The 23,639-nt window shown below is 37.0% G+C and overlaps 1 protein-coding gene and 1 pseudogene across 1 annotated transcript in view; both read left to right on the top strand.

Annotated features, from left to right (window-relative positions):
- Positions 1-23,639, top strand: part of ATRNL1 (attractin like 1) — a 749,151-nt gene that overhangs the window by 185,982 nt on the left and 539,530 nt on the right. The window contains exon 19 of the mRNA XM_055118743.1: positions 8,535-8,672. Within this exon, the coding sequence (XP_054974718.1) occupies positions 8,535-8,672 (138 nt within the window). The remainder of the gene's footprint in view (positions 1-8,534; positions 8,673-23,639) is intronic.
- Positions 15,647-15,736, top strand: LOC129399452 (U6 spliceosomal RNA; annotated as a pseudogene).

The raw sequence follows: 23,639 nt of genomic DNA, 5'->3' as shown, positions 1-23,639 counted from the left end.
GTGAAACCACTACTACAATCTATTAAAGAATTTCTTACAAAGTCATTTCAAAAGAACACCTGATGCTTATGGACAGTCATTGCCTATTGAACTTTTACCTGCCTTCGTGGGCAGCGACTGATCTTACACATCCATGGATTTCTTATTTTGGGCATTTATATAAATTGAATCATAAAATAGATGACGAATGATTTGTGATTGGTCTTTTCCCACAGTACATGATGTTCTCCAGAGTCATTCCAATCTTAGCACGTAGCATTACTTCTTTTTATTGCTAAATAGTAGTCCATTATACAGAGATATCATATTTTGTTTGCACATACATCATCAGATGGATATTTGGGTATTTAGGGTTTTTAACTTTAAAAAAAAATGCTTCCATAAGCATTCACGTACGAGTTCTGCTTCTCTGGGCATGGATCAAGGTACCTTTGCTTTTAACCTTTTACAAAATCAGAAGATTGTTTTTAAGATGCTGAGTTATTTTATGTCCGTACTAGCAGCTCAGGGAGAGTGCAACTTTTCTGCAAGATTTCAGATCATTGTGATCTTAGCCTGAGCCTGGGGTTTCTCATTGTAGTTTTGATTTACATTTTCTTGGTGGTGAAGAGGTTGAGAATCCTGGGGAAGACCTTTTGGCTATTTGTTTTCTTTACAGAAATGCCTCTGGCAGCCTTTGTCATTGCTTAAGATATTTGTCTTTTTGTTATTGAACAACCAGTCTTCTTTACTTGTTCTGAATTCATTTCCTTTATCAGCTATTGACCTGCAAATATTTTCTTCTTTTATGTTATTATTATTTTACTTTCTTGGTAATGTCCTTTGAAGTACAGAAAATTTAGATTTTTTTCTTCTTTTTTAAAAAAAATATTTAAGTTTCCAATTTTATGACATCCTATTCTTGTTTCTTTTCTTCTGGTGTCACATCTATGAAACTATGCACACTATAAAATCACAAAGGCTGGTGTCTATATTTTCTTCTAAGAGTTTAATCTTTTAAATTCTTACATTTAGGTCTTTGATCCATTTTGAATTCATTGTCATATCAATATTTCACACCTCCACATGGATTATTTTGCATATTACTATCTAAGTATCCCAGCATTGTTTTGTTAAAAAGATAATTCTTTCCTCATTGAATATTTAAAATTAATATTTTATTTCTCTTGGCTAGAAACTGTAAGCCACTATTTTATTTTCAGTATTTCTCCTTTGTAGGTTCACATTTTATTATACTCTTGCTCATATAGCATAGTTTTTAAGAGCCATTTTAGAAATCCTTTATTCATTCCATCTTGAGTGACATTTTTGGTGGGGGAAATTTGATTTTTGATTTTTGCTTTGTGAGGTGCAGAATCCATTTCTTTTAGCTTTTTGGTGGTATCTGGACATTGTGATTTTTTATAATTTGTATTTCATTTTTCTATTATTTCTTCAAATTAGTTGGATTTTATTCCTGCATGCAGCTATGTTACTTGGGATCTGTACAGTCATTTTACAAGCATAGTTTTTAAGGTTAGTTATAGGGCCAGTGTATATCATCCCTAAGTCCAATTCTAATTTATTTTCACTGCTGAGACCTAGTATCTCTGTGGTCTCCATATAGTGCTCTTTAGCTAATGAGGTCTCTCCATCTGACTAGTGAGAGTGCAAACTAGTACCAGTTCTCGATGCTTTCCTTGATTCTTTCTCCATCTTCCTAAAATTTCATACTGTTTGTCCAGTCAATTTTGCAGCAAAGATTTAAGGGGGCCCCACTGCAGATTGTGGTGTGCATATATGGAGTTGTTTCATATATTTTAATTTCTTTCCTTCTTGTTTACAACTGCAAGTCAGTTCTCAGGGTGATTCATCCTTGTGGGCAGAATTGGAAGTCTGTCTCTCTTTATTTACAATGAATCTCTAAACAACATAGAATTTATTTGGTTCTTATTTATTTTTAAACGCAGTCTGTCTTTTTATCAGAGTCTTTAGTCTACTTAGACTTAATGTAATAATGTTATTAAGTTTAAGTCTACCACCCATCGTGGCATGTTTTTAAATTTTCTTTTATTTTTTCCCTTTTATTTATTTTCTTCTCCTTTTGCCCTTTTTTTTTGGATAAATTTGAGTGTTTTAAGTCCATTTTTATCACTTTTATTGGATTTTTAGCTATACTTCTTTTGTGTTTTTTTTAGTGACTGCTGTAGTGAGTGTAATAGTCATCTTTATCTTATCACAGTCTACCTTGAATCACTATTATACTACCTCATGTATAAGGTAAGAACATCACAATAGTGGAATTAATTTTGCTTCTTTTTGTAATTATTGTCATATATTTTACTTCTGTGTGTTATTGCCCATATATTATTTTTCTTTTTAAATGACATTTAAAAAAAAATTATAACCAGGAGAAATAGTTTTATTTTCTCATGTATTGACTATTTTCTGTGACCATGTCTTTTTCCCTGTAGTGTTGAATTTCCTAATGTAATATTTCATTAGCTTGATGAACTTTAATATTTTAAAATACTGTATTTCTCAGTTGTGGCCATAAATTGTCTTTCATATCTGAAGTTTTTCTTGTATTTGTGTTTTCATTTTTAGAGGATATTTTTACTAAAATTGTGTTCTAAATTGATAGAAACTTTTAATCATTTAAAATATGTAGTCTCATTTTCTTTCGATTTCTATTCTTTTAAAACTGTCTATAAATTTTATTGTTTCTCTTCTGAAAAAATTTTTTTCTCTCTCTTTAGATTTTTTTCCCCTTAGTCTTTAGATGTCAATAATATTAATACGATAGAGTCAAGTATTGTTTTGGTTACTGCATAATGAGATTTAATTACTCTGTACCTTGATGATTTTCATTGCTTGTAAACTTTTCTGCCATTAATCTCTTTGCATTTTTTTTTATGTGTCATTATGACACCTTGACCTCTATTTCTTGGCTTCTACATCATTTTAAGTTTTTTTTTTCCCCCTTTGTCCCTATTTAAAAATTTTATTGTCTGCTCTGTATTTTACATAATTGCATCTTCATTGGTCTGTCTTTCAAGTCACGAATTCCTTTTTTTTTTCCTTTCTGGTGGGGGGATTCTTCCAAGTGATGCTCAGGAGACTCATCGGCCCCTCACCGAGATCATTGCTCTGCATGGGGCCGTGTGGTGCAGTGGTCGAGCCGGGCTCAGGCGCACACAGGGCACATGCTTTATCTTTCCCGCCCTGATTCTTCCTCTAGGTGTTTCCAAATTGCTCTAAATTTATATTTTAGTGATTTATTACTCTTCACCTTGGTGCCCTAGTCTCACTGAGTTGAAGCAGATTTATTTGTTTATGATTCTCTATTTTTGCTGAATTTAGCGAGTCCGTTCTTCTGCCAGCCCCTCCTGTTCTTGAGTTGGTGCTTAGGTTTTCAACACAGAGAGGCGAATGTTCTCTGGAAACTTGATTTGTTTTGAGTAGTCTCAGAATTCTCCGCTCTCCTGTCTGGGGGTTTTGAAATCACTTGGCGAAAGTTCACCTTCCTTTCCTTCGCTGGAACTGGCCGGTGCTCATGTTGGTCTGTCTTCCGTCCGCAGTGCTGTATGGGTTTCTGGGCCATGCTGGTGCTAAGGGGAGAAATCCAGGAAATGGGAAATAGAATTGGCAAGCCTCCTGAGATTAGGGCAAGTCTTGATGTCAGTACATGCTTGAAGGGTGAGAAAGGCTGGCCCCCTTTGCGTTGAGAACAATGATAAAATAACATAACAAATATTCCGTACTCAATATTGCACCTATCATTCAGAATGAACTGCATCAACTGTTAAACCCATATAATTAGTTCTAGCTCATTTGTTTATTGACCTAAATGGCATGATGTGCACATTTTAAAGTGTACTGTTCAGCGGTCCTTAGAATAATTTGTAGGTGTGCAACTATAACCAGCTTATAACTCTAGAATATTTTAATACTCTAGACTGGAGTGATAGCACAGCGGATAAGGTATTTACCTTGCATGCATCCAGCCCAGGTTCAATTCCTCCGTCCTTCTCAGAGAAGCTGGCAAGTCACGGAGAGTATCCCGCCCACACTGCAGAGCCTGGCAAGCTACCCGTGGCATATTCAATATGCCAAAAACAGTAACAAGAAGCCTCACAATGGAGATGTTACTGGTGCCCACTTGAGCAAATCAATGAACAACAGTGCTACAGTACTATTTAAAAAATTCAGAACACCTTAATTAACTTCATTCCTTCAACAGTCACTCCCTATTCTTCTTTGCCTTTAGTCTGGTTTACATTTTCAATAATTTATCTATTCTGGACATTTAATTGAAAGAGGCTCATACAGTTTGTGTTCTTTTATGTCTGACTTATTCCACATAGTATAATGATTTTCAGGCCAAAGGGATAATAGTGCAGCAAGTAAGGTGCTTTCCTTGTAAGAGGCTGATCGTGTTCTCTCTCCAACCCTCCATATGACCCTGTGACCCATTCCAGGAGTAATCCCTGAACAGAGAGTCAGGAATAAGCCCTGAGCATCATGGTTTTGGCCCCCAAACAAATAACCCTCTCGTCCCCCTTTAACTCAGGGCTCGTTCCTGGTGGGACTCATGGGACCATATACAGTGCGAACCCCTGTCAGTTGGACGCTAGGCAATTGGCTTACCTGATAATGCACTATCTTTTCTATTTTAGATATTGTGGGACATCTCCAGCCATTTTTCATAAAGGCTGACCCGGACACCAGCCTCACCCGCAGTGAATAGATCTCTTTCTTTTTTTATTTTTTGTTTTTTGGGCCATGCCTGGTGATGCTCAGGGGTTACTCCTAGTTTCTCATTCAGGAATTACTCCTGGAAGGCTTAGGGGACCGTATAGGATGCTGGGGCTTGAACCTCGGCCAGCTGTATGCAAGGCAAGGCATTACCTGCTGTGCTATCGATACTCTGGTTCAAACAGTGAATCCGTTTCTTTTCCCGAAACATCCCCGTCAACATTTACTGCTCCTGGGCTTTCTGTTATAAACCTTCTTGCTGGTGTGAGTGATCCCTCTTTGTTTGGATTTGCATGTCCCTGATAACTAGTGGCGATGATGAACATTTTATCATATAGCTGTTGACCACTGAAAATGTCTCTGCCTACCGTCAGAGGTTTGCAAACTAAAGCTGCAGGCCAGATCTGGTTCGTTGTCTTTTAATGAAGTATCCATCTTTGCTTAGTTGTAATGTCTCATTGCTTCTGCTCTGCACTGGGAAAGATGAGTAATTGTGGCAGGCATTATAAGCTCAACCAGGATCAAACACTCAATACTTATTTGTCTCTTTACAGAAAAAAGCTTTTTGCAGTCTTTGTTCTGTGGCATATCCATACGATTTGAGGTGATGGGGTGTCTATTTGTATCTATTTACATCTATTTTGAGTATCTAATTTTACATCTACTTTGCAAGACATTTGAAGATTTTCTTGCTTATGAAACACATTTTATATTAATGTTAAAGCTTTTGTCATCATATGGAAAACGTGCATTCCAAAGTAACCAATAGGCCTGACTTAAGGTTTTCTTTCTCACAAGTGACTTTTCCTTCCTACACCCCCCAGTAGATTTCAGTTTCCTTTCTACTTCTTTTGACTAGTGATATGTTTTAGTATTTGAAAAGGATGGATTGCAGCTCCAAGTTCCCAAGCATTATGCATATGGTTTGATTCAGCTGTCTTCTTTAAGGATACTTGCAATATTATGTTCCCGTCTGAATGGGTTTTTAAATTCATACCAGCTCTTGTGCCTGTCCCACATCTAGTAAAATTTGACCGCTTGCTCAAACTTCTTTCCCCATTATTATTTAATTTCTCGCTTTCTTTCTAAGCATGATTTCCTCTGCTTTTAAGGTAGGCTCTGCACAGGCAAATGTATTAGATAAATTTTAGCTGTGATTCCCTAACTATATATTTTGAATCTTATTGAGAACATCAAGCAAAAACTCTCAAATGCCTTGAATCTTTTTTTTATAGGACTGTGTATTGGCATATCAAATACTGAGTTTTTACTAGGTTTTCCTTATGTATCTGTACCTGAAGGGCCACCTGGGCTTGCTTTAAAGTTTAGACAGATCCCGGTGGATGACTTCTCTTTAGTTTGGTTTGTGTTCCACAGCCAGAGTGTTTTAGAATCCCCGTGAGAGCCACTGAGTGGAAGATCTGTGGATCCAACACCCTGATGTGTGTGGAGAAACGCAATTGCAGGTTTAACCACCGTATTGCTCTTTAATTGTCAGTGTTCAATAGAGCTGTTACTCCCTGACTACTTTCTGAAACCGAATCTCATTTCGCCCATAGCTGACTTCGGAGCTAGAAGCTATGACAGTGACTTTTTTTTCCCCTTGTGTGGAAAAATTTGCCAGCAGTTAGGTCGAAGTGATACCAGGTTTCTTTGTGTTGTATTTGCTACATGGAACATCGATTGCTCTGTGTCACACTTCTTAGCAGCTCTTTGAGGCATTCTAGTAATAAATTGATGTCCTGTTTGTCCCATAGCCTAGAATGCTTTTGGAATGTTTAGCTTTCAGAAAGAGATAGTTGAGTGGCAGTGGCATCTGCCCCAAGGTTCCAGAAGTATTATGGGTTACTGCTTTCTAGTTTTATTTTATTCATTTACTAGTTACTGCCATCACACAAACATTTTCTATTGTTGCTTGGAAATTTTCTTATTATTTCAGTGATAATTTGTGGGAAGGGTATTAGATATAATTGCTAATTACCATCTTATTCAGAGGATAAAGTCCTGGTGTTTTAGATGAACATTTATAGGAAGACATATATGAAATGCTTACAGTAACCCACTTTCAACTTTTCCTTTTCAGACAATGCTTTGAATATTGTCGGAGTTCAATAAATTTTGTTTGTACCCAAGTGGATTATTTAGTGGTGTTAGAGACAGCATTTTCTATAAAACAATAACAAAAGTTCTTAGGCAGAATGTTAAAGTTATTAATAATGTTTTTTTGTTATAGAGCTAATTTGAATCTATTGTAGAAAAGTGGTGACACAGAAAAATACTTCTAAACTTAGATAACCATATTTATCTATTCATATTTATACATTTAAACATTTATATATTTAAAAAATATTTAAGAACAAAATCATGATAATTTTAATTAAGTTTGCCTATTTCACTTACTTTAGCATGAACATTTTCCCTTGTTATTAATTTTTCTCATGTCTGTTTCCTAACAAAACGTAAAATTTATAACCTGTATTAAAATTTCCTGATGATTCACAAAGATGATTATTATGGTTGTTGAAGTCTTTTTTCCTAAAATGATGTCATTTGCTTTCTATATTATATTAGAGCTCTGCCTTTTAACGGTTTTATAAGTATAGCTATCTGGTTTTAGCCTCTTTTTTTTCCCTGATATTCCTTCATGCTTTAATATTAACTTTGGTTGATAAACTTTTGCCAGTCTTTGGGATTTCACTTTCACTTTAAACTTTTCTCACATGGCGTCTGGTCTGTTGATGTCTATTTCCTTGCTGTGCATATGATGCTGCAATTGATTATGTGAATTCGAATGGTTGCCTAATCAGGCACCCTCATTTTAGGACTAGAACATTTCATAAAGAACTGTTGTGACAGTTAAATGATAAAATTCACGTGTCCTACCTGCTGCACTATCTCGCAGTGGTTGGTAATCACATTATTTTAAAACTGTTGCCATAAGTACACTGAATTAATCAGAGTAGATATCAGTCATAGATTCAGAATTTACCAAGTATTGGCTTCACTAAGGTGAAAGAGAACTCTAGTTTAATTCTGAATTAGTTGTAATACTGACAAAAATAACAAGGAAGGTTACTATTTGATGATATTTTTGGACAAGTCATCCTCAAATTAAGTCATTATTATTCCTCAAATAGGTGCTAAAGGCATGTACTTTATCTTTTGACTGAAATGTGTGGATTCTGCTAAAATATTACATCAAAACATTCATATTTTGAAGACATAAATTAATCATGCTTTAAAATAATCTGTTTAGTTTACATTCAAGTAGAATTTCAATTAAGCCTTGAAGTTTTTCTTATACAAAGAAGAATCACAGCTTTGCGAATTAATTTAAAAATGATACCTGTGTTCATCTCCAGACAATTCTTAATATTTAACACTTTGTTGTTGTGTGTCACTATAATGAAAGCTTCATTTTAGCACCCCATATGGGATGCTGGGAATCGAACCCAGGTTGGCCTTGTGCAAGGCAAACGCCCCACCTGCTGTGCTGTGGCTTCAGCCCCTGCATTTTAACATTCTTTATCAGGGTTGTATTACTTGTTCTCCTATTTACGCAACATAATTGACTTCAAATGCACATGAGTCTTCTAGGACTATGTTAAAAGTATTGTCTCCTTAGCTGCAACCTTGTGTCTCTCCATATCTCTGATTCCTGCAAGTTACAGTGCACCAGGACATATTTTAACATGGGATTTGTCAAATAGAATGGAAACTGGCCTTGGACTTTGGTGCCCCTTGGATAACCTTAATTTAGTTACATTGGATTTCTAATGCTTTTCTGTTCTCTTCAGCTTGCCAGTGTAATGGACACAGCACCTGCATCAATAATAATGTGTGTGAACAGTGTAAAAACCTCACCACAGGGAAACAGTGTCAAGACTGCATGCCAGGCTATTATGGCGATCCGACCAATGGAGGACAGTGTACTGGTTAGTAGTTTTCTTTTCTAAGTGGTGTGTGTGTGTGTGTGTGTGTGTGAGTGAGTGTGCAATAGAAAAGATAATTGGGAATGAGACACTGCTTGTGAAAATATATTTTATTAAAGAAAAATTTTCCATGGTCTCAATTTGAGGGGAAGATGATTTATATTTAGGGCTGTGTGAAGTATAAACATTCTGGAATAGACTTGCTTTAAAACCCGTTCCTTCTGGTCCTGAGAGATAGTACAGAGACGAAGGTGCTGGTTTTGTATGCAGCCAACCTCACTTCAATCCACGGCACCACATTTGGTTCCGCAAGCATTGCCAGAATGATCCATCAGTTCTGAATTAGGAGTAAGCTCTAAGCACTGCCTAGTGTGACCCCCAAGTCACACAATCTATTTTTCAAACTGAATGCATGCTTTATTATAGGTAACTTTTCAAATGCATAAAATTAAAAATTATCCATAATATTACTCTTCAAACTTATTCACCACTTGATGTGTTTTGGAATTAATACTTTGCCATTTCATATTTAGAAATAATGTTCAGGGGATCATATGTGAAGTCACGTGCATGGCCTTTACCCCTATACTACATCTTTGACCCCCTAAATTTTTTCCTTTTAAATGATAATTTTATAATAATCCTTATTTAGCTTTAATTGGTCTTTGTTCCTTAAAAATTTTATGTACTTTTTATAAATGGAAATTGTATAACTTTGGTATGTTTAATGTATAATTTTATATGTTTCATTTTACATACAAAAATGGTTTCATGGTTATTTTCCAACATCTTATATGTAGTTCCTCTACATAAGAGCCCTTCCTGCTTTTTGTGAGAGAATTTGTCTAATACATTACACATGTTATATATATATATCTCACTTCCTCTAACAATGCCCAGTTTTAGAGCCTTTATAACATTTTGACAAAATCTACATAAGATAAAATTAGCAATTTTATATGTGCAGTCTAGAAAATTTAATTCCTCTATAATTTTTGGAACTATCTCCTATATCTGCTTCTAAAATATTTTCATTTTCCCAATGAGAACTTTATATATATTACAAATCATCACAGGTCTTGGCAGCTGCCAATCTCCATCTTGTCTTTATGGATTTATTCCCTCTGGTTAGGTCATACATGGTATCACAGTATGAGATCTCTTATTACTGGCATTATTTAGTATAATGTTTTTGACATTCATTCTTATTGTAGCATGTATCAGAACTTTATTTCTTTATGTGGTTGAGTATTATTCTATCGCATGAACTTATCATATATTTATATATAGGACATATATATACATACAGATATATATGTCCTATATATGCATGTAGATATATGTCCTATAGATCAATGTATATATTTAAAATCATTCTGTTCATTGTGGTGTTCCCTTCACCTCTTTTCTGTCTTGAATAGTACTACACAATTCTTTGAATACCTATTTTCTGCTCTTTTGTATATAAAGCCAGGAGAAGAATTGCTGGCCATATGATAATTCTGTGTTTGCCTTTTTTGAGGAACTGTCAGATTGCCCAAATTGTTTTCTGTAGTTATTACAAAAATTTGCCCTTCTACCAATTTCTCCCTATCCCACTTACTTTTCATTATACTTACTTTATCTATCCTCTTGGGTATGAAACGATAGCACTGTGTGACTGTGGTTTGCATTTCCATATTCTTTAGTGATGTTAATTTTTTTCATATGCTCATTGCTGTTGTACGTTTATCTTTGAAGTGTCTATTCAAGTCATTTACTGGTGTAAAATTATTTTTTCTTTTTGAACTTGTAAAATACACATCATAAAATTTTCCATTTTAACCAATTTTAGAGTTTTTAGCTGGGTAAGAATTAAATACAATAATGCTGTTGTGCTTCTGTCATTATCTTTCATCTTCAAAAACTGTTTTCATCTTGTAAAACTGAAATTCTTTATAAACATTGAATAGCAACTTTCCACTTGCCTAACTCTGGGAATCCCTGGATATATCTATGTTTTTGACTAGACAAAGTACCTCATTTACCTGAAATTTTGTAGTATTTTCCTTTTATGAATTAGTTTAGTCTCCTTAGTATAATGCCTTCAATATTCCTGTGTGTGTGTATGTGTGTGTGTGTGCGTGTGTGCACACACTTTAAAAAGCTTACAACTATTCTGTTATGTCAGTATCTATGCTTTTGACTAGAAAAAATACCTCATTTACCTGAAATCTTGTAGTATTTGCCTTTTATGAATTGATTTAGTTCATTAAGCATAATGCCTTCAAGATTCGTGTGTGTGCGTGCGCGTGTGCGCATGGCTGCATGTATGTGTGTCCATTCTTTAAAAGGCTTACAGCTATTCTGTCATATCAGTATACCCACTTTGTTTATCTTTATATCTCCTGATGATACATGAGAATCAATTCCACCTTTTGACTTGTGAAATGATGCTGGTATTAATTGGACATACAGACCTCCGTTTAAATTTTTGTGTCTGTAGTTACATCTTCTCTGTGGAGAAAGCTTTGTTCATCTCCTGTGCTTATTGTTTGCTAGTTCTTTCTAGGGTTTGTGGGGCTGGGCTTTGAAGCCAGACCTGGCGGCAAAGGTATGACCTTGACCAGCACGCTGCGGTCCTAGTTTCCGTCCACTTTTAAATTGGGTTCATTTTTGTTGATGTTGAATTCTCAGGGTTTTCTTTGTTTTTAACATTGACCCTCTGAAACCCTAACCAGATATAAGGTTGATGTTGAATTCTAAGGGTTTTTATTTTTACAGTTAGGCTATGAAACTCTAATCAGATATATGTTATGAGTTCCATTATTTATATTAGTTTATTGGTTACTATATTTTGACTTTTTAAAAATTTTCGTTTGGACTACAAAGGCTTTTAATTTTAGTGGTCAGTTATTTTTTCTTTTACTGCTTTTTAAAAATATGAGTTCATTGCCAAATATAACAACATGATTCTCCATTATGAATTTTATTTTTGTTTGCTTTTGGGCCATACCTGGTGGTACTCGGGCTTACTCCTGGCTTTGTACTCAGGGATCATTCCTGGCGGTGCTTGGGGGACCATATGCGATGCTGGGGAAAGAACTAAGGTGCAATGGAAGTGCCTTACCTACCATACTATCTCTCAGGATCCTTGGAATTTAATTTTTGCCAGTATATGCGAAGAAACATTTGAGTAACTGTAGCAGTGTCGTCCAGATGTTCATCAATTTGCTCGAGTGGGCAGGAATAATGTCTCCATTGTGAAACCTGTTGTTACTGTTTTTGGCATATCGAATATGCCACGGGGAGCTTGCCAGGCTCTGCCGTGCAGGTGGGATATTCTCGGTAGCTTGCCAGGCTCCCTGAGAGGGACAGAGGAATTGAACCCTGGTCGGCCGGGTGCAAAGCAGTTGCCCTACCTGCTGTGCTACCACTCTAGTCTTTGAGCAACTGTATTACTAGAAAATATACTTTTTATTAGAATGGTAGATACTGCTTTTTCAACAGCCAGAGTGCTTTAAAAACTCTTTTCTCCTTTGGGGATGATTTTCTGTTAGGTTTAAAACTAGTTCAGTCAGTTCACATTTTTGTGACTGAAATCACACAGTAAAATGAAATATAACATAGACAGTTTTCTGGGGCGGGGAAGGGGAGGTTGAGGATGGCCAGGGATGTTTGAACTCCATCTGGTGACTTACTGTTTTTGTGCTCAAGGCTCACTCTGTACAGTGCTTCAGGGTCCAGTGTGGTACTGGGGATCAAAGCTATATGCAGAGAAAGCACCTTACCCCTTATATTATCTCTCCATCCCCGTCACAGCCCGTCTTATTCACTGTTACATATATTCTGGCAGTTGGTGAAAATTCAAATGGTTATTTTTGGTTTTCAGGTTTTTTGAGTTTTCAAGGAAATAATTGGTCAATTTTTAATTTATGACTTCTCTATGATGAGATAAGAAAGTCATTTTTTTTTTTTTGCTTCCTAGGGACACATATCTAACTAGATAACTCTGAGAGCTGATGAATTGTAGTTCAGTATTAGCTAAAATCAATTTATAAGACAAGGAAAGTATAGATTAATCACTAACTCATTTCTAGTTCACTTTATAGAACAAAGGTAGGTTTTTTTTTTTTTTTTTTTTGTGGCACTGTTGGGAAAGACGAGTAAAGAGAGGCTTCTAAAATCTCAGGGCAAGGATGAATGGAGACATTACTGAGACCACTTGAGAAGTTCTACGATCAGCGGGATGATGATGATGATGATGATGATTTTTTGTTTTTTCCATTTTCTCGGCCACATCTGGCAGTCCTCAGGGTTTACTCCTGGCTCTGTGTTAAGGGGCCACTCCAGGCAGTGCTCAGGGGACCATATGTGGTCCCAAGGACTGAACTCAGTTCAGACACATTCAATGCAAACACCAGATATGCTGTGTTATTGCTCTGTTCGCCGAATTTAATTTTTAGTATGGGAAATGAATTTTTTTTTTTTTTGCTTTTTGGGTCACACCCAGCGATGCTCAGGGGTTACTCCTGGCTCTGCACTCAGGAATTACTCCTGGCGGTGCTTGGGGGACCATATGGGATGCCGGGGATCGAACCCGGGTCGACCGCGTGCAAGGCGAACGCCCTACCCGCTGTGCTATCGCTCCGGCCCCGGGAAATGAATTTATTAAAATTTAAAGTCCTTGATGACAATAAGTGAAAGAAGATTTATGTTTGATGGTGAGCGATTGAGTATAATGCAGGTTTTAATACCATGTTTTAAAATTTTTCACTAAAATTAAGTGAACATTATTATCAATATTATGTAAGTATCCTTGTAGATTTTTTTCAGTTTATAAACTATGGGATATTTATGAATATTTCATTATTGCACATAAGTCCTAAAATTCCTTAATTACTAAAATGATTATTTCTCATTAAAATTCAGGTAGATTCTCTGGTGCAGCCTTGTTTGTGGCTGCTATCTGTGGGTTAGTCTATCTTACTTTCGCCTTTATTGCTTTGAAAGATTCAAACATTATTAATGGCTTAGGCTTCGGAATCATACTGATTTGGCCCAATGCCTCTGTCAATTTAGATAATTGTTTATCATATCTTAGTGTCTTGAATTTTCTCATCTGTAAACAGTGCCTGATTTTTTTTTTTATTTTGTGAAACTTAAGTGAAATACTTTACATATAAAGTATTATGTGTTTCTGGCAGATGTTAATACTACAGTTCTTGTTATTATTGGGAAAGTTATTGTCAATCAAGATTACTATTATTTATTACATCAGAGAATTAAGTGTGCTAATAAAAATGTATGATTTGGACCTTCAGCATTTATTATCTTTGTCATTATCTCTAATCTCGCTTATAAATTAGAGTTAAAAAGTAAAAAATAGAATCTTCTTTGAATCTACAATATTCTGCAGTGGCTCAGCATTCAACTTCCTAAGGTACTTTGTAATGAAGGATGATTTTTGAATTCCAGAAATAATTGTATGCAAGAACTGTATTCGGACCTACATTTCCATTCATTGTATTGGAGCTATAATAGTGCTATGAAAAAATTGGATGATCTAATCTGGGATAAAGATTTATTCTGATGGAAGGACCTGAGACCCTTGTGAGATTAGTGTCATTTATGATGTTTAATTTTATGTGATCATCATCAGTTGAATGTTTTTTCATTATAACTTGTTCTAAATGTAAGACAACTAAGATATAATGTAGCACCGCACTGTAGCAATGGCATCTCCTCTGGTTGTTCATCTATTTGCTCGAACAGGCACCAGTAACATCTCAATTGTGAGACTTGTTGTTACTGTTTTTGGCATATCAAATATGCCACAGGTAGCTTGCCAGGCTCTGCTATGCAGGCAGGATACTCTCGGTAGCTTGCTGGGCTCTCTGAGAGGGATGGAGGAATTGAACCTGGGTAGGCCACATGCAAGGCAAATGCCTACCCGCTGTGCTATCGCTCCAGTCCAAGATATAATGTAATTAAATTAAAAAATTTTGGTATTGTTATATGCATGTTTTATTCAACTATTCCAAAGAAAGATGTTCTATTAGTATAAAACCTCTGCAAATCATGAAATATACAGACATTTAAAGAATTGCAATCTTTTTTAAGTAATGGTATCTTCAGAATACCCTCACTCTTTTAAATTTCTTTATTTTCAGATGTTTAATGAGTTTAGTTTATTTTTAAAAACAAATTATGTAGGGGAAGGAAAGATAGTACAGTGGTAAGGAACTTGCTTTGCATGTGGCTGATCCGGGTTTGATCCCTGGCATCCTATATGGTTCTTTGAGTGATTCCAGAGTGCGGAGCCAGGAATAACTTCTGAGCACTGCCAGATGGAGCCCCTAACTAAAAGATAAATAAATAAACCCAAAGTAAACCAAGCTAAACCAAAACATTCTTTAACACCATGTTCATGGTTGGTTGTAGCATAACTACTCACGATCACGAAATCTCGTTAATTGTCGATTTCTCAAGTGGGCTCAGTAACCTCTCAATTCATCCTTTCTCTGAGATCTTAGAAGTCTCTCTCGACTCGGCCCTCCCAAGGATGTCCCACTGGAGGCTCTTTCAGGGTCAGGGGAATGAGATCCAGCTTGTTACTGGATTTAGCATATGAATACACCATGGAAGCGTGCAAGGCTGTCCCATGTGGGCAGGAAACTCTCAGAAGCTTGCCAGTTTCTCCCAGAGGGAAAAGTAGGCTACAAGATATGGCCACGCGCTTCTGGGAGCTCGCTTTTAAGTCTCCGGATGTTGGCCGTTGATGGGATTACACACACCTGGGTTCCTCTGCCGGTACCTTCATGCGTGAGGCCTGTCCAAACGTGTGGAGAGGGGCCTCGAGCATGGCTGTAGCTAGGTTCCAGTGGTCTTAGTCCGCCAGGAGCTCTGCTCGGGGTGGGGAGGGAAGCTGGAGCCCACACCCCTTCCGAGGGGCCCTGGGGAAGACAGCCAGGCGTGCGGGCAAGAGACTCTCATGCTTGCTTTGGCAGCACATATACTAAAATTGGAACGATACAGAGAAGATTAGCATGGCATAACTACTACTTTTTAAAAAAAATTGTTTTTTTAGTTTACCTTGCTTTTTCAAAGTTTATGAATAGTTTTCTTAGCCGACTGTCTTTCTTATACATAGAAATATCACTGTACCACTGGATCACTGTCATCCCGTTGCTCATTGATTTGCTCGAGCGGGCACCAGTAATATCTCCATTGTTAGACTTGTTACTGTTTTTGGCATATCGAATACATCACAGGTAGCTTGCCAGACTCTGCTGTGCGGGTGGGATACTCTCGATAGCTTACTGGGCTCTCTGAGAGGGATGGAGGAATCGAACCCGGTTTGGTCTCTTGCAAGGCAAATGCCCTACCCGCTGTGCTAACGCTCCAGCCCTGCAACATAGAAATATATTTAAAAAATTTTTAATAGTTACAAATCTATATATTTTTTCTAATTTGAGATAAAAATGAATTCCTAAAAATAACAGTTCAATTTATTTTTGTTTGTCTCTGACCAGCAAAACATGCTTTTCTCTTGCCATATTTTTAATATCTGCATGTGAACGATTCTCAGCGAAATATTTAGATGCTCACACACTCGGTAGTGCCATTCTGCGAGACTAAAGATAACCAAAAAGATGGTGAGAGCTTTTCCTTCTCTGCTCTCAGATGGGAGTTACGTTTTCCAGCTCCTTTAATCACAAAGCCTTGATGATTTGCATAAGCGGTGTTTATTATCCCTCCAAAGGATGGCCTGCACACCTGCTTTCCCAGGCCCTCACAGGCAGATTTATTTGCGGCGTGCTGTACTCAGTAACCGCAGTCCTCAGAACTCAAATCATTTTAAGCCCTCACTGCTCCCGAAAGCACTTTCAAACACCCGAGCATGTGACTCTCTAAGCCCTGAGTGAGAGATTTAAACATTTTATTTTAAAAAATTTATTTATTTATTTTTTTGGTTTGCAATACTATTAGTGGTTTCTCATGGGCGTAATTCTAATTCATACTAATTCACATCCATCACTGGTGTACTCATCTTCCTTCCGCACCCCTCTATTTTGTACACGCCTCCCCTTTGCCCCCCCACCCCTCCCACACTACCCCCAACTTCCTCCTTCTGCTGCCTTTGGATCTTTGTTGCTACCTCCTGTGTATCTGTAAGTTCCACATATGAGAGAGATCATTCTGTGAAATTTAAACATTTAAAATCTGTCTCCCAGAGTGCAGATTGTTCATTCAGGTAGGGGCTTTTATAATCAGAGGATTTTGAACAGTTCTCAAAAGTGGAAATCTCCATTCTTTCAAACTGGAGCGATTAACCTGAGTATTTAAAATGGCAGGTGAATGAAAATCAGTAGCCGAGGAAGTCTTTGTTCTGTTAATTGTTTCGGAGTGATCATGTTGAAGTTCTGAGGGATGGGATGGCCTCCCCAGTGCTTAGGGAACCTGGTGGTAACTGTCAACCAGGCCATATGGTCCAAGACGAGGGCTCGAGGATGCAGACCCAGTCATGAAGGAATCGAACCTGGGTCGCTTGCATGCAAGACGAGGGCTCGAGTATGCAGACCCATTTTATCATTCTGTGTTTCAGGGAAAAGCCAGGCTGAGATTAAAATATCCCCTAAGATAGGGGTATTAAGTCAATAATTAGGTAATTATGCATAGGTATATTTAGTATCTATATCATACTCATCAAATTGTACTTTGATCATTCCCTTGAGAATATTATATGAATTTTATTACATTTTGAAAATCGAAAGGCTATTAAAATTGTGCGGTGTTGAAATTTCAATGTTGTGCGGTGTTGAAATTTCAATGATACAGTGGGGCTGGAGAGACAGCACAGCGGGTAGGGCATTCGCCCTTGCATGCAAGCGACCCAGGTTCGATTCCTCCATCCTGCTCGGAGAGCCCGGCAAGTTACCGAGAGTATCCCACCTTCATGGCAGAGTCTGGCAAGCTACTCGTGGCGTATTCGGTATGCCAAAAACAGTAACAACATGTCTCACGATGGAGACGTTACTGGTCCCTCTCGAGCAAAACAATGAGCAAGCTTGACAGTGAGCCAGTGATGATAAAGTGAACTTGGTTTTGTGTCAATGTTATACCATTATTTTTCCTTTCCTTGAATCTTATTATTATTATATTTTTGGTGGGGGTTGCAAGGAGTCCACAGTTGACTGTGCTCAGGGCCTACTTCTGGCTCTGCCCAAGGTCCCTCCAGGAGTTGTCCTAGGACCAGATGTGCAAGGCAAGTATCTGCTGCACTCTCCTATCTCTCTGGCTCTCTAAACTAATTTTCTAAAACCATATTTTCTTTGGTAGAAATATTTCTCTACCATCAGTTGGTTAGGAGTCCTAAGTCTTCTTCATCTAAGTCTTTTCAAACTTCATCATTCTTTCTGTTTTATTTTGGGGGGCTCACACCTAACAGTGCTCAGAGCTTACTCCTGGCTCTGTGCTCAGGGACCATTCCTGGCAGGATGGGGGACCAAAGGTGGTGTCAGGAATCTGACCCACCTGAGCTAGCTGCATGAAGAGCTCTACTATCATTCCAACTCTTCTTTCTGGTTTTTACCATTTACTTCATTCTTTTAGGGGGAGGTGTTTAAGGCCTCACTTGGCAATGCTCAGGAACTATAAGTGGCACTGGGTATTGAACCAGGGTTGGCGGCATGGAAAACAAGTTCCCTACCTGCTGTGCTTTACCTCTGAACCCTCTATTCTAGTAGCGATAATTTCAAGTACAAGAGGACTGAGATAATGGAAACATTTGGCTGTGATATGTAATTAGGTCACTGATTTAAACCTATTTTTCGTTTGTTGGTTTGTTTCTCAATGAATACTTAGGGAGTTATGAACTTCCCTCTTCCGAGAGTCCTGCCGTGTCCTGTGCGTTCTCAGAGCTTGTGTTTTATTCTTGTTTCCCCAATGATTTTTGAGTTGTGAGTTGTCGAATTTCCATGTGTTTAATATACCCTCTGCTTTCTATACTCTGGTCTCTCTCTCTCTGCCATTTCAAAGTGTATGATCCAAGCGGATACTTGATATTGTTTTTATTTTCTTTCTCCAATGAAGTCGTGTTTTGTGTCCCAGCATGTGTCTATCCTAGAGAATGATCTAGAAGCAATGAAGAACAGGTCTCAGCGTTCCATAGATTGGGAGCTCTAGAGATGTTAAACCCGTCTCTTCTGTTTCATCTCCAAGGTTGCTCTTTCCTTATTGGCTATTGGCTGACCTAGTCAGTGGTCAATGTGGGGAAGTTTTCAGTGATAATTTCTATTCTCAAGAACTCTTTCCCGATATATCTCTTCCATAGTCTTCTAGGGTCTCTATAATTTAGATGTTATGTCTCTTTAGGCTGTTCACCATATCTTCAGATAAACTCAGCTTTATCAATTTTAACTATATTTATATACCTAGTAACTCTTGTGTCTCTAAACCCTGTTATTCATTTTTCATATCTTAGTTCATGGGAAATTTCAGCTTAAATAACGTAGCAATATTTTTCTCTAGCTTAAGTCGTGTTGGAAGGTCTGTGATAATAGCTGTCAGAGTTCTTGTAAGTTATCACTTGTCCATTCTAAGTAGGCTATGAACATAAGAAAGGTTCTGTTTTTTATAATTTTTATATAATCTATGTTTCCATATTATAAATGCATAGCTTTGTAGGTCATTCAACTGTGCATGAAAGAAATAAAAATATTGTTTATATATATTTTGTCTTCCATTTAACTCATTTTCATGTAATTGAAGAGTAAGATAAAATAGGCTTTCTAACTTGAGAGCTTTGTAGTTCAAACAATATTTCCACCTTAAAGCAAGTGGTAAAAAATGATGTATTTTTTCTTGTTCATTTTTCTGTTTTCTTTTATTTTTCACTGAGCCAAAAGTGAAACTACATTGGTTCCACATGTATATTTTATTTTGCTGGGACCGAGGATTATTTTTCCACTGTACTCATAGCTCTTACTGAGTAATAATATAATGTTTGTGCATAAAAATTTTAACATAAGAGAAGTTACATGGAATTCAGATGAGGAAGAAGAAATATAATTTATATTAATTCTTTATTTTCTAGTTTTTCTAGAGGAAACAAATCAAAATGTGTTGCCTGACATCTCAGCTTACCATCTATATTTTTGCCTTGCCACCTTAATTTTCTGGGGCACATTTTATCAAAATGTATTATTTCTGTTGTATTATGTGATTTTTATTATTGGTAATAAGGAGCATTAGCGTATTTATATGGGATCATTTTTCTTCTTGAAAAGATAGAGACTGATATTTTCTTTAGAAGTGGAATTTTTGTGTATTTTAAGTTGCAAAAATCTGCTCTTCTAACCATAAGATAAAAATATCTAATAAAATACTGCGGAAACAAAGTTCATCAAATGAAATCATTAAACATAATGATAAACAGACTTAAAAGTCAAAAAATATAAATGTATATTCCTGTGATTTTGAAAAATATCATACTACTCTCCAAAAAGGCCAAACTAGGAGATATTCTCATCAGCAGTGAATGAAGTTTCCTTTCTTCCTTCCTTCCTTCCTTCCTTCCTTCCTTCCTTCCTTCCTTCCTTCCTTCCTTCCTTCCTTCCTTCCTTCCTTCCTTCCTTCCTTCCTTCCTTCCTTCTTTCCTTCCTTCCTTCTTTCTTTCTTTATTTCTTTCTTCCTCTCTCTTCCTTTTCGGGCCACACTCGGCGATGCACAGGGGTTAATCCTGGCTCATGTACTCAGGAATTACTCCTGACGGTGCTCGGGGAATCATATAGGATTGCTGGGAATTGAACCCAGGTCTGTCACATGCAAGGCAAACGCCCAACCTGCTGTGCTATCACTCCAGTCCCAAGATTCCTTTCTCACAGCATCCCCACCAACACTGATTATTTCAGTCTTTCTGACAATGCAGTGATCTTTGGTGTGATATGATACTGTCATTTGGATTCATTTCACATACAGTAAGTCATACAGCCCACCTATATGTATATAGCATATGCTTTAAGTTGACTTTGTCTTATAATTGTATTCTGCTCTATACTGTAGGCAAGAGTACTGGCAAAGTAATACCAAATTCTTTTCACTTATAGGACACCACAGGCTGTATTTTTTTGATCAATGGTAATATTCACTATGAATAAATATTGTTTGGTTAGTTTTGTCAGCCAGATTTCCTCGCTCTGGGGATGCTTATTATTCTTTTCTGAAAACATCTCAGGGAAGATTTAGACTGTGAATATTGCGCTGCCTCTTCAATACTGATGCCAATTTCAGCAACTACCTATGCTTATATTAAAACCCATGATTTCATACAAATACTGATCATTTCCTTTATTTTAAAGTTTATTTTTTTAAAGTGTCTTTCTCTTTGAAAATTTTTGTATTTAATTAAAAAATTGTGTTTTATAGAGTTATGGATAGCTATGTTTTAAGCATTCAAAGTTTCATCACCAATCTCCTCACCAGTGTTTCTGTGCTCCCCCCAACGCCCCCAAATCTGCCCCCTTCACAGGCACATTTCAGAGTTTCATGGTTGTAGTTTAGTTTTCAGCGTTGTTGAGTCTGTGCTTTGGATATGTAACAATACACTCTCCCGCATCACAGGTATAACGGAATCCCCTGGTCCCCTTCCCCCATTACTTCCCCTTGTCATCTTCTTCCTTCGCCTCTTGATTTCTTTCCTTCTCTGCCCTTCCCTTCCCTGTACTCTGGGGTTCAAGCCTGTTTATTCTATAGCTAAAAGGAAAGAAACTTGACCTTGTTAGCCACTGTATCGATTTTTTATCTGCTTCATCTTAGAATGCAATGTTCAGAATTACTAACCCAAGACTCTGAAACACGTCTACGGATTAGATTAGTTAGAATCCTTTTCTTTGACGGATTCGATTAGTTAGAACCCTTTTCTTTGACTTGCATTTTCGTCATGGTGCTTCACAAAATCGTTAATGAAGAATTCATGCATAAAACATCCCTGCACCACACCCTCCACCACACTCTCTGTTGCTTCCCTCCATCACTGCCCCAGTGACCTTCTCTCCCACCGTGCTGTGGGGAGCTCTGCTGAAGACCAGCTTTTAGTTGCCGTTGAGCATCTCCCGTCCTGTTGCTTTGTATCCCACATATGAGAGAAATCATGTTGCCACTGTCCTTCGCCTTCCAACTGACTTCGCTCAGCCTGGCCCCCTCCAGATCCACTCATACAGCAAGAAATTGCATGATTTCATCTTTTCTTGAAAGTCGAGTAGTAGTATTCCAGCGACAGTACATTTTGTTTATATGCGCTCTAGGTTCTTTACCCACTCATCTGTTCTTGCACAGTTGGGCTCTTTCCAGATTTTGACTCTTGCAAATAGTGCCGCAGTCAGCGTAGGAATTAATGAAACAGCCGTGTATTTAGAATAGTCCTTAACCATTATTTCTTAGGGTCTGTAAATCATCCCAGAAAACAGTACAAGCCTATTTCCTAGGTTTTTTTTTTTTTTTGTAGGCTCCTAAATTGATAATGGTTTGTGTGATTTTAAAGAATTGTGTCGGAAGAATGATGCAGAGAGGTAGGAGCTGAGAAGCAGAAGACAAAGAGGAAGCAGAAATAGCAGCAGCAGCCATTACTGGCCCACAGAGACCAAAATATTCTTAATAAACAAAGTAATCTTTGTCAAATTGTTTATTTGGACAAATCTGAATCATGAGGATGATCATCTTTTTATGAGGGAAAAAAAATTCGCTCTCCAGGTTGATACATGGTAGCAGTTTTTATTCTCGAGTATTTAGTAAAGAAGAATAAATTGATAAGATTCATTGTTATCAACATTGCAGGTTTATATAAAAGAATGAACTACATTATGTTTTCCCTTTTATAAGCCACATGTTGATGAAAATTTGGCCTTACATTTGTATTTATAAGGCCTTATATTTGGCCTTATATTTGTAATCTCACGGTGATTCAGTTAAAAAATTTTTTAAAAAAGAAAAGAATTTGGTCATAGAACAATGAAGAATGAGAAGTTTGAAGAGCAGAACTTAAAGTTATATTGACATTTGAACAGATGTATCAGAATTTCTACTTTATTCCAGCTTTAATAATTAGCATATCTGTTAAATGCCATTTGGTATAGTTGTGCTAGAAATATACGTGGAAATTAAAATGCATGCTTTATTACTCTACAGAATTTCTTTTATACTATGTGATAGATAGCATTGTAACAACAAAAGGAATTATCCTGCCTTTGAAACAAGCAGTTGGTGACTACTTTTGGATTTCTTGTTTCTAAAGAATATTTTTATATAAAACTTGTTTGAATCCTGATAACATACTTGCTATGCTTTTTGTTTATTAGTTTGGGTTGTAAATTCATAATTGAAATTTTATATGGTGGGGAAATGAAATTCATGGGCACATAAGTCTCCACCATTATAAGTCCAGGCTGTAAAATAATCATCAGGTAAAATTTGGTAAACAGAAATCCATTTGTTTAAAAAAACTTGATAAACATATTTTACCTGTATGATGCTTTCAAGCTGCTTTCTAAGCATACAATGATAAGCTCATGTACTGACAACAGCATGAATAATTTCAACTCTGTCAGGAGGTACAAGTTGTAAACAAGTGAATTTAAAATATATATGTGCTATTTAGCTTGAAGTGCCACACCACCAAGGGAATTCTCCTGAATGAACGTACACTAAGAGGTAATGTAATTCATGAGGCTGACACCCAAGGACAGTAGATACAAGGGCCAGGAGGATTGCCCCATAGCTGGAAGACTGCTTCATGAGTGGAGGGGAGAAGGCAGATGGAATAGAGAAGGGATCACTAAGAAAATGATGACTGGAGGAGATGGGTGCTGAAAATAGATAATGGACCAAACATGATGACCTCTCAGTGTCTTTGTTGCAAGCCATAATGCCCAAAAGTAGAGAGAGAGTATGGGGAATATTGCCTGCCATGGAGGCAGGATGGATGGATGGAGG

Source organism: Sorex araneus, chromosome 11 (genome assembly GCF_027595985.1).
Source record: "Sorex araneus isolate mSorAra2 chromosome 11, mSorAra2.pri, whole genome shotgun sequence".
Lineage (NCBI taxonomy): Eukaryota > Metazoa > Chordata > Mammalia > Eulipotyphla > Soricidae > Sorex > Sorex araneus.
This window is presented reverse-complemented; position numbering and strand designations above follow the sequence as displayed.